The 16,686-nt window shown below is 34.9% G+C and overlaps 1 protein-coding gene across 10 annotated transcripts in view; it reads right to left on the bottom strand.

Moving 5' to 3' along the window:
* The window catches only part of SNX13 (sorting nexin 13), a 257,707-nt gene that overhangs the window by 204,478 nt on the left and 36,543 nt on the right, over positions 1–16,686 (bottom strand). For 6 of the 10 annotated variants that reach the window (XR_009215629.1, XM_058446634.1, XM_032759959.2 and 3 more), the window contains exons 2-5: positions 9,674–9,786; positions 5,686–5,788; positions 3,901–3,990; positions 2,714–2,835 (exon numbers count right to left, since the gene is read on the bottom strand). Coding sequence is in view for 8 of the 10 variants with exons in the window: in XM_058446634.1 (XP_058302617.1) it covers positions 2,714–2,835; positions 3,901–3,990; positions 5,686–5,788; positions 9,674–9,786 (428 nt within the window). In the remaining 2 variants the exon portion in view is untranslated. Of the gene's footprint in view, positions 1–1,231; positions 2,226–2,713; positions 2,836–3,900; positions 3,991–5,685; positions 5,789–9,673; positions 9,787–16,686 lie in introns of those variants that run through there. The other 4 variants (XM_058446645.1, XM_032759968.2, XM_058446650.1 and 1 more) reach the window with 2 other exon arrangements.

Raw genomic sequence — 16,686 nt, 5'->3', positions numbered from 1 at the left:
TCCACAACTTTGGACTCAAAACATACATTATTTTCTTCCCATCTTTCAAAATTAAGCACTTCATTTTACAGTGACATTCTCTAATTGTTTCTCAAAGTTGATGAATAAATACAAACACTAGAAATCATGGGTTCTAAACATTTTCTGAGTTCATGACCCTTTAAAAAAATCAAACCTATGAAACCACTGGATAGGAAAAAAAAAAAAAACCCACAGTTTTTTTCCAGGTTTGTGGGCCCCTGTTAAGAGCCCTATAAAGGACTGTAAGTTAAAGAATAGAGGTGATAATTTTTGCTGCTATCATATGCTTCACAGTATACAGCCGGCAGCACAGAATAAGGATTTTTGAAGTATATGAATGATTGTAAACAGACTAATTTTCTTGATACTGGCATTGGAAGTCATGGAGCCTCTAGTAAGTCATATATCTGTGTAGTAATAGAAAAAGCCAATGTAGGGAAGTCATTAACAGAGAAGGAACAAACCAACAATTAATGAGTTTTACTGCATGCTAAGAACTTCATTTGATACCATTTTTTAGCCTCAAAGCAGCCTCTAAAGTAATTATTATCTGTATTGCTTTAATTTGCCAGAAACTTAAGGTAAATGGTCAAGCAAAGATATAAATTTAGATCAGTGTAGGATGGAAAAAACCTTGCTTTTTCACTAAGCTTGATGGCACTGAATGTTTTCAAAAGAAAAAAAAAAACTTAAGACCTAAAGTGAAAAGAAAGGTGACTAGGGGATCAAAAACAGGGAAAGTATTGCAATAACAGGAAAGAAGAGCAGGAAACTAAGATAAATAACCTAGATTATAAAATATTTAATTGGGTGGGAGAAAAAATACCAAACTTAAGAACAATTTGATTCTAATTCTAACTCACTAGATAACATTAGACTAACCACTTTACTTTTCTGGACCTTAGCTTCCTCATCAGTAAAATTATGGGTGTTGGATGGCATAAAAACTTAAATTTCTAAATTCCTTCACAATTTTCAAAACACTGTCACAGATATTTCATTTCACTCCACTGAGCAGGGACTTTGTTTTATTTACTGCTGTAATCCCCAGCATCTAGTTGGTACAAAGTATGCCCAAAATATTAGTTGAATAAGACGAATTTTGATCCTGACAATTATCCTGAGAGGAACACAGAACAGGGCAGTTATTATCACACTTACTTTACATATGAGAAAAACCAAGGTTCAGAGTTTAAAGACACTTGCTCACCGTCCCATAGCTAGAGGTGGAGCTAGAATGCAAACTCAAATTTTCAAATTACTAGTTCAAATCTCTTTCCAGGTCTAAAATGCGTTATACATTTTTATGTATTTTTCAATAGTCAGGCACAAGAATAATGAATTCTTCTGATTCTCACCCTTTCAAAGAAAAAAAAAGTCATCAGGATAGTGTTACTATAGAAAGCAATAAATAAATATTTAGAAGAGTTATCTGAAAGAATACCCAACACTCAATAATGGTGTATATGAAATAAAAGAGATTAAATTCAAGTTCTGACTTTCTTTGATTATACCAATTATATGTTCTGTGTTCCACAGTGAGTCTGCATCTGTAATTCTGGCTGGCTACTTTGTAAATGCTTGCTCCTAATCATGAGGGAGGAGGAGTACAAATCTATCTCTATAACTATTATTGTTCAAATCATAAAACTTGTGCCAGGCTCCCCAATGAGGTTGGGAAACACATCTGATGCCCTTCCTCTAGCCAACTCCAAATCTAAAGCTTTAGAATCAATGGAGATAGAGGAAAGGGCCTGAGAGGGCAGCATGGCTGGAAATACCTAGCAGGGCAATCTTTGCGTGTGATGGTAGCAACATATTTTAATGGAATAAAAAAAAAAATCTACAAACTCATCCAAACATAAAATCTTCCTTTCAAAAATAAATAATTTCTAGAACACAAGTATTCCCTTTCACATAACGTTGCCCATTAAAAGGCTTTCAAAAAGTTAGACATCAATGATGGGGGAGAAAAAAGCGTTCAAAAATAAAAATGAAAGTAAACATAATTTAAACAGGTGTGAAATAGCCTCCCATCAAAAAAAAAAAGCAGTTTAAGTACAAGAATAGAAGCCAGAATACTTTCATCATATGGGAAGCAGTATATAGCTGGTTTGTAAAGTAAGAATTTCAGTATATCTGACAAGAAAAGTTTGTTAAAACAAACTCAGCAAAATATATTTCTCTTCTGAAAAATATAAACTTGAATATTCTCCACTGACTTATGTTCCTTTGGACCCTTCTCCTCCAAGAGGACTTCCAATAGGTATGTGTCATAATTAGGAGAAGAGTTACAGCAAAACTATGTGGAGAAGAGCAGTTACACTGAAACTAATCTATTTTCATAGCACTCACATAAAATAGGGGATCTAGGGTAGGGGGAGGGGGGAAGTACCAATAAGTGGGGTAACAGATTTGAAAAGTCACCTGATTTGGACCCTAAAGAAAAAACTACCAAACAGACTTAGAAAGCAGGGCTTAATCAAAATAACATTCTGTAAAAACCTAAAATCTGGAGTAATTTAAAGGTTTTAAGAGCTCCAGTTGTAAAATCTTGGAGTTATCCCACAGTAATAATCTGCTGTTCTACTTACCTTTTAATAAACAATTCCTCCCCTTAAAAGTTGTTTTCCTTACTGGTACAAACCATACATCTAAGTTTTTCTGCATAAATGCAATGTCGTGTCCTTACCTAGTAGCAAACTGAATGAGTGCATTTTGAAGAGTCTGCCTAATTTCAAGAAGAAAAGATTCATCATCACTTAGTGTATAATACCAATACTGGACATAATCCCTCAAGGAAAACTGGATAACCTATAACAAAAATATTGGAAAAAAAAATTACAACATTTTAGGATTTAGAAAGTTACAGTGGTAAACTAAAAAAGTATGCTGTATCTGCCAATTTATATTTACTCTCTATGTATTAATTTATGGTGGTAAATACCTGCCCTCATTATAAAAACATCGACATACTAAAAACCATTTCAAACTTTTTAAATTATTCTGGTATCCCAGCTTACCTACTGCCTAGATTAAAAAAAAAAAAAAAATTAAAACACTATCTATGGCCAAGTCCCACGTAAATCCAGGTAAAGACAGCATTTGCAGAAAAAAAAGAAACTTTCCATGCTGTAATCTAATAAATAGTATCAATCAGTTTAATGGAATGAGATGTAAAATAATAGAGAATATAATTCCAAAAAAAGTTTTTTTTAAACATTATTATCAACAGATCCATTGCAGCCTAATTAGAAAAATGATATAGGAGTTCACCTATTTCTACTAATACGTTTGATACTGCCAACAGTATTCAGACAATAAATAGTACATAATACAACTCAATGTATAATTTTTACAAACCAGATAAACTAAATATTAGTAATAATAAAAAATGTTAAAATTCTAAAGTACACATTTTTATAATCATATAATCAAACATCAATGAAAAATATTTCAGGGGGCATAGTTTTTTTTACCTATCTCTAATTTTTTAATGTTTTTGGATCAGATATTTCATTTCCATTTCTTAAAAGGTAACAAGTAGGAAAAAAACAGTCTGATTTACCACACCACTAAGCTTGTTCATCAACAAAAGAGTAAACACTTTAACTGTAAAATTTTAAGAAACACTATCAAATGTCAGTAAAAACTTTTTTTCTAAATCCAAATTCAATTGAAAGGCTTTTACATAAAGTAAACCACCTCATTAGAAGTGAGTTAATAAATAAGGAAGCATCTTCAAGTATAAAATTCAAGGATAACATGAAGCAATTCCAGGGTATTATTTAAAGAGCAAAAAGTATTTCCTGGTATCTTCAAAAGAAATATACCTAGAACACAATATATAGAATTCAAATACCACACGCTGAAACTCACTTGCTGGAGAGGTTCATCAATTATATTGGCACCCGTCAACCTTCTATCAATCTTAATAGTCCTGGCTTCCCGTTTCATTTCTTCTAAGCACTTAAAGGAAATCAAAACATCTTACTGAGTAGTTTTCTGATCTAAAATCTCTCCAGTTTAATTCCAGTTGAATACTCAATGTAACATCCCTTCATTATCCTCAAGTGAATAAATAACCTTATTTGAGGTGCTACTATAAGCCAAACACTATTTCTCAAGTTAACAAAATTAGACACTTCCAAAAAAACGATTATCCTCAAAAATTTAATTAAATCAGCAAAAATTATTTAGAATGTGGGAAAACTGCAAATGTACAGATATGCTGCTGCCATATTTCAATGAAACTTTACAACTATAAAATTAGTGTTTCATGTGAGTCAAACTGTCTTTATTGGACACTCTCCCTCTCGCCCCTCCCCTTTCCCAGCCCAAAACAGTATACCAGCTGCAAAATAATTAATTTTTAAACGGATTTTATTTAGGGATAGTTTTGGCAACTTAAGAAAATGTACTTCTCTACTTTTTTGTGTTCAGAAAGATCAGTGGCCCGAAAATTGGGTAAAAGGTAGTGGGAGATTCTTAAAAAAAAAAAAAAACCCATAAATACATATAGACACAGATATAGACATAGATTATCTATATTAAAAACACATGCTTCGAGTTATAATATGAAACCACTGAAATTTTTTCATAAAACTTACTTATAAATCATATTTTAGAAATAGCAAATAAAACCCACTGTTTTTATACTATCTATTAAAAATGGATTATAAAGACTTAACCAGTCTTGAATATAATTTATTACTGTTAAGGATCTTAATTCTTAAAATATTTCCTATCCTCTGTATATACCACTCAAATGAAGTACATTATAAATAGCTAAGAAATGGTTCAAAAAAGGAAAGGTTAATTTCCTAAGACTTATAAGTAAAAAAAAAAAATACATATTAATATGAGTCCTAGAGACAAAGGTTTCAGATTATAAAAAAGTTTAAGTATTAAAAAATTTGTTTATCAATATAAAAGTCAGTGGAATAGAGTGAAATTCTTTTATTAATGTAAAATAATTATTATTTACCTCTACATCTCCTGCACCTTAGCATGTAACAGACAAGTTAATAACTGTAAAGAAAGTTGTTATTAGCATCAACTCCAGGCCATCTGCCTCTCTTCATACAAAATGAAACCAACCCAACTGCACAAGAATTGAAGGCACTACAATCTGAAACCTACACAATTCCAATTTTATTTATAGAGTGTGATACTGAAAAATAATAATAAAATAGCACCATTCAAGATGATAAAAATTAGGCCTGAATTATTAAAATTATAGATACTGCATAATCTAATTACAAGCTGTATTTTTCAAAGTAATGAAAAGTATCCATTTTTTCCTCTGGTTCCTCTGCAATTTATTTCATTCAAACCAGAATACTCACTGATATTGTTACAAATCATATGCATGATGCTTTGAAATACTATGATAAGACAGCAGGAAAAACACCCAAAATAAACTAACCAATTTCTATCGTTTTCTCAAGTTTGTATTCCCACTTTTTAAATCTAACACTAAGAAAGTTTTTAAGATGGGCTTTTAAAATATATTTTCTAAGTATAATTAGACAATCTCAGATAAATTCCCAGTGAGCATTAGTAAATTATACGAAAATTTGTCACGCTATATATACAGATGATTACTCTATTATCATTGCAAAGAACTGGACTTTGAGGTTTTATATTCCCTCCACTATTTACCTTAGGAACCCCAGTTGATGTTGGAGGAAGAAATGAGTGTTCACACTGTTCTAGGTACTTCTCTGAGTTTGTTTTTCCAAACAGGAGAGTAACCACTAAACCCCTAGAAAGAAAAATTTAATCACAAATATCAAAACAAAATTTTCTTAAAATTTAATGAATCTACTACCAAGTATATTTTCCAGAGTTCGTAGATGGTTTATCATTTACTAAAAAGTCAATTTGTGACTTTGGCAAAGCAAGAAATTTGACAGATTATATTAGGTTCTGAAGTGTAAAACAACTATAAACGTTTTGTGAATTATACAATAATACTTAAGTTTTAATCCAATATATTTCCTAAAGAATCTTGTGACAAGGCTGGGTGTGGTGGCTCATGCCTGTAATCCCAGCACTTTGGGAGGCCAAGACAGGAGGATCACAAGGTCAAGAGTTTGAGACCAGCTTGACCAACATGGTGAAACCCCGTCTCTACTAAAAATATAAAAATTAGCCAGGGTGGTGGCGTGCACCTGTAGTCCCAGCTACTTGGGAGGTTGAGGCAGGAGAATCGCTGGAACCCGGGAGGCAGAGGTTGCAGTGAGCTGAGATAGCGCCACTGCACTCGAGCCTGGCGACTCTGTCTCGAAAAAAAAAAAAAAAAACTTAAGTGACATTTTTCAAACTTAAGAAAAATCGGCTGAGTGCAGTGGTTCACACCTGTAACCCCAGCACCTTGGGAGGCTGAGGCGGGTGGATCATCTGAGGTCAGGAGATTGAGACCACCCTGACCAACATGGTGAAACCCCGTCTCTACTAAAAATACAAAAATTAGCTGGGTGTGGTGACATGCACCTGTAATCCCGGCTACTCAGGAGGCTGAGGCAGGAGAATTGCTTGAACCAGGGAGGCAGAGGATGCAGTGAGCTGAGATCGCGCAACTGCACTCCAGCGACAGAGTAAGACTCCATCTCAAAAAAAAAAAAAAGAAAAGAAAAATCAGCCCTTATTAAACAAGTAGGCTAGCTAATAACCATGGATAAAGGCAAATGAATCTAAATATGTAGCTAAATGACCGAATTCTATAGTTCTGTTAACCAATTAACATGAGGTATTACACCATTATAACTTTCCAGTATGAATACAGAATACATAAAGGCTATTCAGGGGAAAAAAAAAAAATCTAATCTACGATTTGTTTAAAATAAGGCTGGAATTAAGAAAATATAAATGTATCCCAAAAAAAGTTAATTATTTTGAAAAATAATTACAGGATCGAAGAAGATAAATGGTGATTTAGAACTACTTCACTAAGTATTAACTAAATATTATCAATATTTCATAGATTTAAAATTTACCAATAAAGCAAAGTGCTGGAAATCCATCAAAAAACATTTAATCTTATAACGATCTTAATGTTACAATGATTCAAAGACTGTAATGATAGGAAGGGAACAGTAAAACATTAAATATTGTCAGTCTCAACTACTGAAAGGAAGATTCTCAAAGTCCTCCAATTTTTGTGGCTACATGCCCTCTCACTAGTCCTCAGTAAAAGTATCACAAAAGCAGGGGTTGGGGGTTGAGAACATGGATAAAGTCAGATCAGTTTATGTCATTAATTCTGTTTTTGTTGTTTGTAAAAGGCTGGTCTCAGAATTACTGCTAAATTTCATCTATCTGTGTTATATCTGATATTATTATTAAGATTCAAGTTGGCCCTCTATTTCAGTTTTACCTGGTTATTAAGCATATTTACAGACAAAATAAAATGTTTATATTAACACTGTGTTATTAAAAACATCAGCAAGAAACAGACTGATAAGACATTAACTTTTGCCCACAAGTGTGTAACGACACAAGACAAGATAAAGAGCAGTCTGATTTTAAAAGAACCTAAATGGTAGTTTCCGCTGTAAAATTCAATAATTTAAACTGTAGTTGGGTGCAATAAATAATTATATAACCCAACAAATATAACAGAATGCCACAAAATAACCATAATGCAGTAAGATGAAAGTATCCTACAACGACAAAAACGAAAAATCCCCACGTGTTTTTCTTTCCAAAAGCATTCTTTATATTAAAAAATAAGGAGTTAACTTTGACTATAAGCAAAATATAGACATTATCAACACTTGAGAAAAAATAAACTGCACAACTTAAAAACTTAAGTTTTATTAGCAAAACAAAAAAAAGAGAGGATTCCACAGACCCTACCATGTGACTCTTAATATTCTCTAAAGAGTTTTTTAGTACCCATTATCCTCTAGTATCCCACCTTATCTCCAAATTTTTACAGAACTTTGTAAGCATCCGAAAGATTTTTTGAAATTATTCCTTGATAAATTACAACATTTAAAAAAGGAACAACAAAGGTTCTCATGACTTTAAAAATGAATAAACTTTGTGCAGGATCTGGTTTTATTAAAGATTTAAAAACTTAAAAAATTAATAAACTGATTACTTTTCTCTCTTTCCTAAATTTATTTGGAGCAGTTGAGTAAAAAAAGAAATAATTATTCACTTATCCACCTTCCAAGGGCTCCTACCTTAGCCTATAAAGCTGCAATATCCTCCCTTGCCAAAGTATTGGGAAATATTCTGAAATCCTTTTCCTTTACTCTTACAAGGGCTAATACAATTAGTGAAATTAGAAGAAATTTCTACCTTTCAAAAAAAAAGTGTCAAGACAATTTCCTTTCCAATTAATAATTGCAGCCTTGACTCTGAGAGGGGGAGGTGCAACCATGTCACTATTCAGCCATGCTGTGGCCTTAACTGTGACTGAGAAGTGTAATTAGGAAACCCATTTGGCTGAAGATCTGTATTATCTTCAATCATCTTTATAATCTTCAGTCACTTTATCATCAATAAAGATACTCTGAACTCCAGTATCAGACTCTTATGGCTGAAATAAGTTTAAATGTTTTAGTACACAGTATCGTATCTAGGCCATAGATAAGAAAATACTAAATCTAACATAAAATGTAGTTTTATGGAGATTCCTTGACATAGCTGCTCAGTTAAAAAAATTCTCACTTGTTCAAGCATATGCTCCCTACAGAAAGACTACAACATGACTATCAAATCTGTATCCCAAAAAAAGTGATAGATATATTTAGAAGCTAACCCTTCAGTGTCCTATACAGTTTCTATATGCTATTCAATTCAGCTAAATCCTCCAAACCTATAGACTCAAACAACTCCTCCAAATATTTGGGGTCTCAAAAGATTTTTCAGAAAGAAATCAGTGTTCATTCCACAACTAATTACATAAATATGTCATATAAATGTACATACAAACACATTAACAACAAAAGACTCATTTCAGCTAAGCTACTTTGGTAACAGTGTCTAAATAACAAACATCCCTTGTCTATATATTTTCTAATATTTCCTTGTAATTCATGTCTGACACCAAATGCTCTGCATACAAAGCTACAATAAATTATGACTGAAACCTCTCTTGTAAAGGTTTATCAACTTAAGGGAAAATATAAACGTACACCAAATAACTATGAAGAGAAAACTGCAAAATCAGGTATTTGAATTTTCTAGAGCGAAATGGCAACACTCATTAAAGGAAAAAATTAACATTATTGTTTGAAGTCTAATCACAATTTCTATAATGTAAAACTTCACGTGTAGTCTCAATTTAACTTACTTATTATTAACACAATGCAAAAGAAAATTTCAACTTTAAAGGAGAAACACCACCAAAAGGAATTTGCAAATTTTTTTAAACTTTACACATTATCACCAAAAAAAGTTCACACCTTTGGAAATGGACATCTTATTATTGAAGGACTACCCATATTTCTGATACAAATAATGACAATCACTGTTTTTATTTTTATGGGTATCCTTATTTTTTTAACTTTAGTAAAAGCAATTTATTAAAAATGGCATTCACAAATAAATCATACTCCCGTTTCTCATAGTCATTTGTTTCCATTTTAACAAGATATGACACATGAATTACAAAATTATAATTGAGTATACTTACCCACCCACAAAGCAGAGGATATAAAATGTCAAATAAAATATTACAAAGGGTCCAAAGGTTATCAGAAAAAGGACAATGCCAAGGCTTCCCCATCCCCATATGGATAGACTGGCCTGAAATAAAGAAAAAATATAAGTAAATTAGTAAATAATTCTCCACATGAACTAGAAAAGAACAAAACTTTTACATAGTTTTAAATTTCTTCTTGTAAACATTCATGGTATTATTTCAGTAACTTTTGAAAATGTGAAGTGTATACTTGAAAATTTATCTCCACAAAACATATACAAAATTTATACATATGGTGAGATTTACAGAGCATCTGTAATTACTTTTTAAAAAAATCCTAGTGGCAATGCAAAGGTACAGGACAGAAATAGTTATACAAACTGTTAAATGAAATCCTGGTCTGAGAAATACAACAAAGTATGTACAAAAACATCTGTACATTTATATTTGCAAATGCATATATAAAAGGATAAGTGGGCTACAAAGTTATACTTACTTAGAATTAATATTTCTTCTTGAAACTAGGTCCCAATATAACTACAGCATAAGGAGACATTTTACTAGAAATTTAAATTTCAAGATAAGAAATCCTTATCTCATTGAAAACTGTGATATTATTTTATTCAAATTATGTATAGAAACTCAATTATAATTACAAAAGTTCCAACTTCCAGTTACCAAAATTTACTATGAGCTCAACAAAACATCACCAAAAAGTATTCATACATTTAAAAAAAAAACCTATTTCATACAGAATTACACTGTTTTAGCCAATAAAAAAATACGCCTTTCATTAAAGGCAAACTGGAATTTGGCAATTTAAGTTATTATGAATAAATACATGTGTTCAATTCAACAAGTTCCTACATCCATTCGCCTTGCACAGTGAGGTAGTACACAAAGGAAGCATTTGTCCCACTCATGCCGTCAAGGAGCATAGAGAAGAATGTCCTATAGGAATGAAACAATAAGATACTGAACCAAAAGAAAATAATAGAAAGCATTATAAGATGCTAAACTGAACAAAATTAATGACCAAAAAGCTATAGAACAGACAGTAAGTGCTGTGGATTATGAGAGAAAGGAGGGCTTTATTTATTCATTCATTCACTCACCAGTCATTGCTTCCTATGTGCCAAGCACAGCTCAAGGTAGTGGGGATACCACAAGGGATAAAACATACCCTCATAAATCTACGTTCTAGTAAGGAAAGAAACACAAGCATACCCGCATAAGTTCACATACCTCCATAAGTTTACATTCCAGAAGTGGGGAAAAAGAAAATTAAGTAAATATATAGTTACATCACATGGGGATAAGTGCTATGGAGAAGAATAAAGCAACTGTATAGGGCTGGTCTAAGCAACTCTAAATGATTAGATGACAAATAAACAGAAATCCTGGACAAGATTTATTTAGGGAGACATATAATACTGAGTCTTCCTATCCCAAAATGATATTTTTCCATTTAATCGTATCTTCTTTTATGTCCCTCACAGTTATACAACTCTTACGCCTTTGTGTTTTATTATCCTTTTTCCACATCTTGGCCACTTTTTATCTTTTAACCAAAGGACAGATTCGCCTGCTAAAGAAGTTTCTGCTCTGCCTCCATGCTCTCTTCTCTCTGAATCAGGAGGGAATACTATTTCACCTACCTACAGAAGTGTCCTCTGACTTCCTTCTAAGAGCTAGTAAGTAGGACATAGTTATTTAGAATGAAGTACAGAGACACTCAGTTCCTCTGATAACACTTTGCCGAAATTCCTAATCCGCACTAAAATATGGCATGCCACTCTCTCCTGGCCTGTACAACTTCCACTGAGAAGTCTGCTGGCAAATGTACTGGAGCATCATTACATGTTTTTTTCTTTTTCTCTTGCTGCTTTTAGGATCCTTTCTTCATCCTTGACCTTTGAGAGTTTGATTATTAAGTATCTTGAGGTAGTCTTGGGTTAAATCTGCTCGGTGTTCTATAACCTTCTTGTATTTTAATATTGATATAATTTACTAGGTTTGAGAGGCTCTCTGTTATTATCTATCTGAATAAATTTTCTACCCCTAACTCTCTCTCTACCTCTTCTTTAAGGATAATAACTCTTAAATTTGCCCTTTTGAGGCTATTTTCTAGATCTTGTAGTTGTGCCTCATTCCTTTTTATTCTTTTTTCTCCTCTGTGTATTTTCAATTAGCCTGTCTTCAAGTTCACTCATTCCTTCTTCTGCTTGATCAATTCTGTTAAGAAATTCTGATGCATTCGTCAGTAGGTCAACTGCATTTTTCAGCTCCAAGATTTGTGCTTGATTCTTTTTATTATTTTAATCTCTTTGTTAAATTCATCTGATAAGAGTCTGAATTCCTTCTCTGTATTATCTTGAATTTTGTTGTATTTCCTCAAAACAACTATTTTGATTTTTCCACCCCAAAGGACACATATCTCTGTCTCCAGGATTGGTCCGTGGTATCTTATTTAGTTCATTTGGTGAGGTCAATGTTTTCCTGGATGGTCCTGATGCTTGTGGATGTTCATTGATGTCTGGACATTGAAGAGTTAGGCATTTATTGCAGTCTTTACAGTCTGGGCTTGTTTGTCCCAGTCCTTCTTGGGAAGGCTTTCCAGGTATTCGAAGGAACTTGGGTGTTGTGATCTACGTTTCTAGTAACTGTAGCCATATATACATTAGAGGCACCCTAAGCCTACTAATGTTGTGGCTCTGAAAGATTTGTAGTGGTATTGCCTTCATGGTTCTAAATAAGATGTGGAAGAATTATCTAAATTACCAGGCAGAAACTCTTGCTTTCTTCCCTTACATTCTCCCAAACAGAGTCAGTCTCTCTGCTGAGCTGTGTGGAGCTGGGGAAGGGGTGACACAAGCAACCCTGTTGCCACCTCCACTGTGATGGCACTGGATCATACCTGAAGTCAACAAAGCACTGGGTCACACCTGAGGCCTGTGGTAACCATGGCCTGGCCACTGCCTATGTTCACTTGAGGCCCTAGGACTCTACAATCTGCAGGTAGTGAAGCCAGATAGGCTTGTGTCCTTCCCTTCAAGGTAGAGACTTTCTCCCATTCCTGGGCAGGTCAAGAGATGCTTCTGGAAGCCAGGGTCTGGAGGTGGAAACCTCAGGAATCTACCTGCTGCTCGACTCTACTGCAGGTTAGCTAGCACCCAAGCCACAAGACTAAGTCCTTCCCATTCTTCCCTCCCCTTTCCACAAGCAGAGGAGTCTCTCCCCACAGCAAGCACAGTCCCCAGGCCCATGGCAAGTACTGCCTGGCTACCAATGTTCATTAAGGACCAAGGGCTCTTCTGTCAGCTGTGGTGAATGCTGCCAGGCCTGGGACTCTCCCTTCAGGGCAGTGGGCTCCACTCTGGCTCAGGGTAGGTCATGAGATGCTATACAAGAGCCAAGGCCTAGAATCAGGGACCCCAAGAGCCCACCTGGTGTTCTACTCCGCTGTAACCAAGCTGGTAGCTAAGGTGCAACACAAAGTCCCCTCACTCTTCCCTCTCCTTTTCCCAAACAGAAGAAGTTCCCCCACATAGTTACCACAACTGGAAATGTACTAGGTCACATCTAAAGCCAGCATGTCTCTGAATCTCACCCAAGGCCCAGGGAAAGTACTGCCTGGGTACCTACTGCTGCTGATTATTCAGGGCCCAAGGGCTCTTTAGTCAGCAGGCAATCAATCTTGCCAGGACTAGGTCCTTCCCTTCAAAGCAGTAGGTTGCCTTCTGGCCAAGGGTGTGTCTAGAAATGCTGTCTGGGAGGTAGGGCCCGGAACAGGGGCCTCAGGACTCTGCCTGGTGCCCTGTCCTACTGTGGCTAAGCTGGTATCCAAGTTGCAAGACAGAATCCTCTTCACTCTTCCCTCTCCTCTCCTCAAGCTGAGAGAAGGAGTCTTTCCCAGACCTGCAAGCTGCACTACTTGGGGTGGGAGGAAGGGTGGTGCAAGTGCTCTCTTCGTCGCCCCAGCTGGTGTCTCACTGGGTGGTGTGGTGGCTCCAAACTCAGCACAGCACCAGGACTCATCCAGGAATTGCACTCCTTGTGGCCTAGCCTGCCTTTCAAGTTTACTTAGGACCCCAGAGCACATTAGCCAGCAGTGGCAAGGGTTGCTGGACTCAGGTTCCAACCACTGGGATGGGCAACTCCCTCTGCCTAGGACTGGTCCAAATGCCTCATCCATAGGCTCTGGCTGAGTTCTGCCCAGTGGTGCTTTCCACTGTGACAGGGCAGCACTGAGTTCCAATGCAAAGTCCTATAATCACTGTGCTCTCCCTCCCCCAAGTGCACAGATTTTCTCTCTGCACCACTCAGCTTCTGCCAGGGTATGAGGGAGGGGTAGGATTGACAATTCAATATTATTATCCTTCCTACCCTCTTCAGTGCCTCTTGCAGCAATATGAAGTAAAAACCAGCTACTGTGATCAGTCCCTGATTTTTGGTTCTTATGAAGGTGCTTTATATGTGGATAGTTGTTCAATTTGGTGTTCCTGTGGAGAGGACAATCAGTGGAGGCTTCTATTTGGCCATCTTGCTCTGCATCCCCCAGTATTCTATTTTTTAACCAGTTGTTAGGACTAAACTGTATAAATGTTTTATTCTCTCTTATGTACAAATCATATCTTTCACAATTAAAGAAATTTTCAAAAAAGTCAAAATGAGTTGATATGGAAAAGATTCATGCACCAATTTGTCAACAAGGGGAAATACTTGATTCTTCTAAAAACTCAACTTTTCATATTTTAACAGGTGTTTTATTATTCATTTGAAAACAGTAGCAAAATCACCTAAACCAAAGTCCTATTCATTCATTCAACAACTATTTGTGAATTTCTGCAATGTGCCAGGTGATAATTTAACAGTGAAAAAACAGCCATTACTGTCATGGTTTTTTTTTTTTTAAAGATTCCTTAATTAAGTTTGAGAGAAATTTTTAAATTCCAGAGACTACAAAAATTAGGCTTTTCTAATCAAGCAAGTGCAGTGCTAACTTGCTTGGTAGTTAATCTATTACAACAGTTAACTTCAAATGTTAAACTGTTCATTGAAACATCAGAATAGCGAATTGTCCAAAAATCAAGTTATGTTATTCTAAGTGTTTTCATATGTATAACTGGCTGACATTATAATCTTATTAGTGAGATGAATTAGGAAAAACATTTGATCTAATGCCACATAAAAATAACTGGGTTCTAATTATTTCCTAAAATGATACAGGATAAAATTTAGGGTAATTTTCTTCTATATAAGAAATCTTTCACAAATTCAAACAAGTATTATTTCAAGAGTTGTCCTATAATGGAATCCAAAGAATAGAGACAAATCTATATGACAGTGATTTACATTTTTAAAATTCTTTAATACAGGAGTCCCCAACCCCCAGGCTGCAGACCATTAGGAACTGGGCCGCAGAGCAGGAGGTGAGCATGAGGCGAGCATTAGCACCTGAGCTCTGCCTCCTGTCAGAGCAGCAGCAGCATTAGATTCTCATAGGAACGTGAACCCTATTGTGAACTGTGCATGTGAGGGATCTAGGTTGATATGATAATCTAACTAATGCCTGATGATCTGTGGTGGGAGAGTTTCATCTCGAAACCATTCCCTCCACCTCACAGGCCATGGAAAAATTGTCTTCCATGAAACTGGGTCCCTGGTGCCACAGAGGTTGGGAACCACTACTTTAATATAGTACCATTTTCTTTGCTAAATACAATAATCAACATTGAAATATCCATGCTGACTGGTCCCAGAATCACTCACAACTGTGAATTGGAAGAAACTCTCAAGATCATCTACTGCAATACTTCTCAAACTTTAAGGATATTAAATACAGTTTCTTAAAATGCAGATTATGATCCAGTGTGTCTGGGATAGGGCCTATAGTTCTCCCATTTCTAACAAGCTACCAAAACTGTTTAGAAGGAAGGACAATTATATATTTATAATTTTCCCTAAATTAATCTCTAGGCCATAAAATCTTAAGTCACAATTTTAAAATCTAAAATGCTGTGGAAATCATACTCCTCAGAACAACTTACGAAGTAGTAGAAGGCAGCAGCATAGTGCTCAAAAACTACAGACTCAGGAGTTAGGACCAGCTGAATTCAAATCTCACCTTTACCATTAGTTGTGTAACCACTACATGCCTTCATTTCCTCACCTATGTCATGTGGTTACTGTGGGGAGTAAATGAGTTCACAGTCCAATGGTCAATTTTGGCTTAATCACTATTATTATGCAAAGTTAAACAATAAAAAAGTTTTTAAAAATTGCTCAAGGTCACATAGCTATAAGGGTAAGATCTGATACTAAACAAATCTTGACTCTTTAACCCATAAAATTTGTCAGCTGACAACTGTCTTAAAAGTCACAGTAAGAAAAAAATGCTAATATCATAAATGAATGCTTTTATCTAAATATTAATCAGCTTAATATGCCTCCCAAGAAAGTAATCAGAAAACTACCAGCAATAAGTGAATATAATAAATTCCTGGTCTGAAAATCAATTTATCCATGTATCTTCTAAATAAGTAATGGAAAAAATTTGAGTTTCAAAGGGTGTCTACTTATTAGCATGCTTAGATAATCTACCTGTATTGGCTTGAACTCAGAGACACAAAAAAAACATAAAAAATGACCTCAACTTCCATGATTCTGAAAATTAAGAAATAGCAATGCAAAAAATCACATACGCATCCTGACCATAGAAAGGAAGCAGAAATAATTTATCTGGTGATATTTTCTGCCTATCAAGGCATACTAACATTTATCTCATTTGATCCTCAAAAGATATTTATGATAGGAAAGGCAGCATAATATAATACTTAAGAGTCAGAAATCATGGATTCCAGATTGCCACTAACTTTCTGTATAACCTTTGCAAAATCACTAACCCTCTCTTTGATCCAGAATACCCAACAGCACCAGGAAGGGGCTGAGTTCTGACATCTTCTCTCAAGTCTAGTTGTAGCAGACTGGTTCAGTAACTCTTC

This window comes from Hylobates moloch, unplaced genomic scaffold (genome assembly GCF_009828535.3).
Source record: "Hylobates moloch isolate HMO894 unplaced genomic scaffold, HMol_V3 SCAFFOLD_1, whole genome shotgun sequence".
NCBI lineage: Eukaryota > Metazoa > Chordata > Mammalia > Primates > Hylobatidae > Hylobates > Hylobates moloch.
The sequence above is the reverse complement of the archived record's forward strand: the minus strand, read 5'-3'. Positions and strand labels throughout refer to the sequence as shown.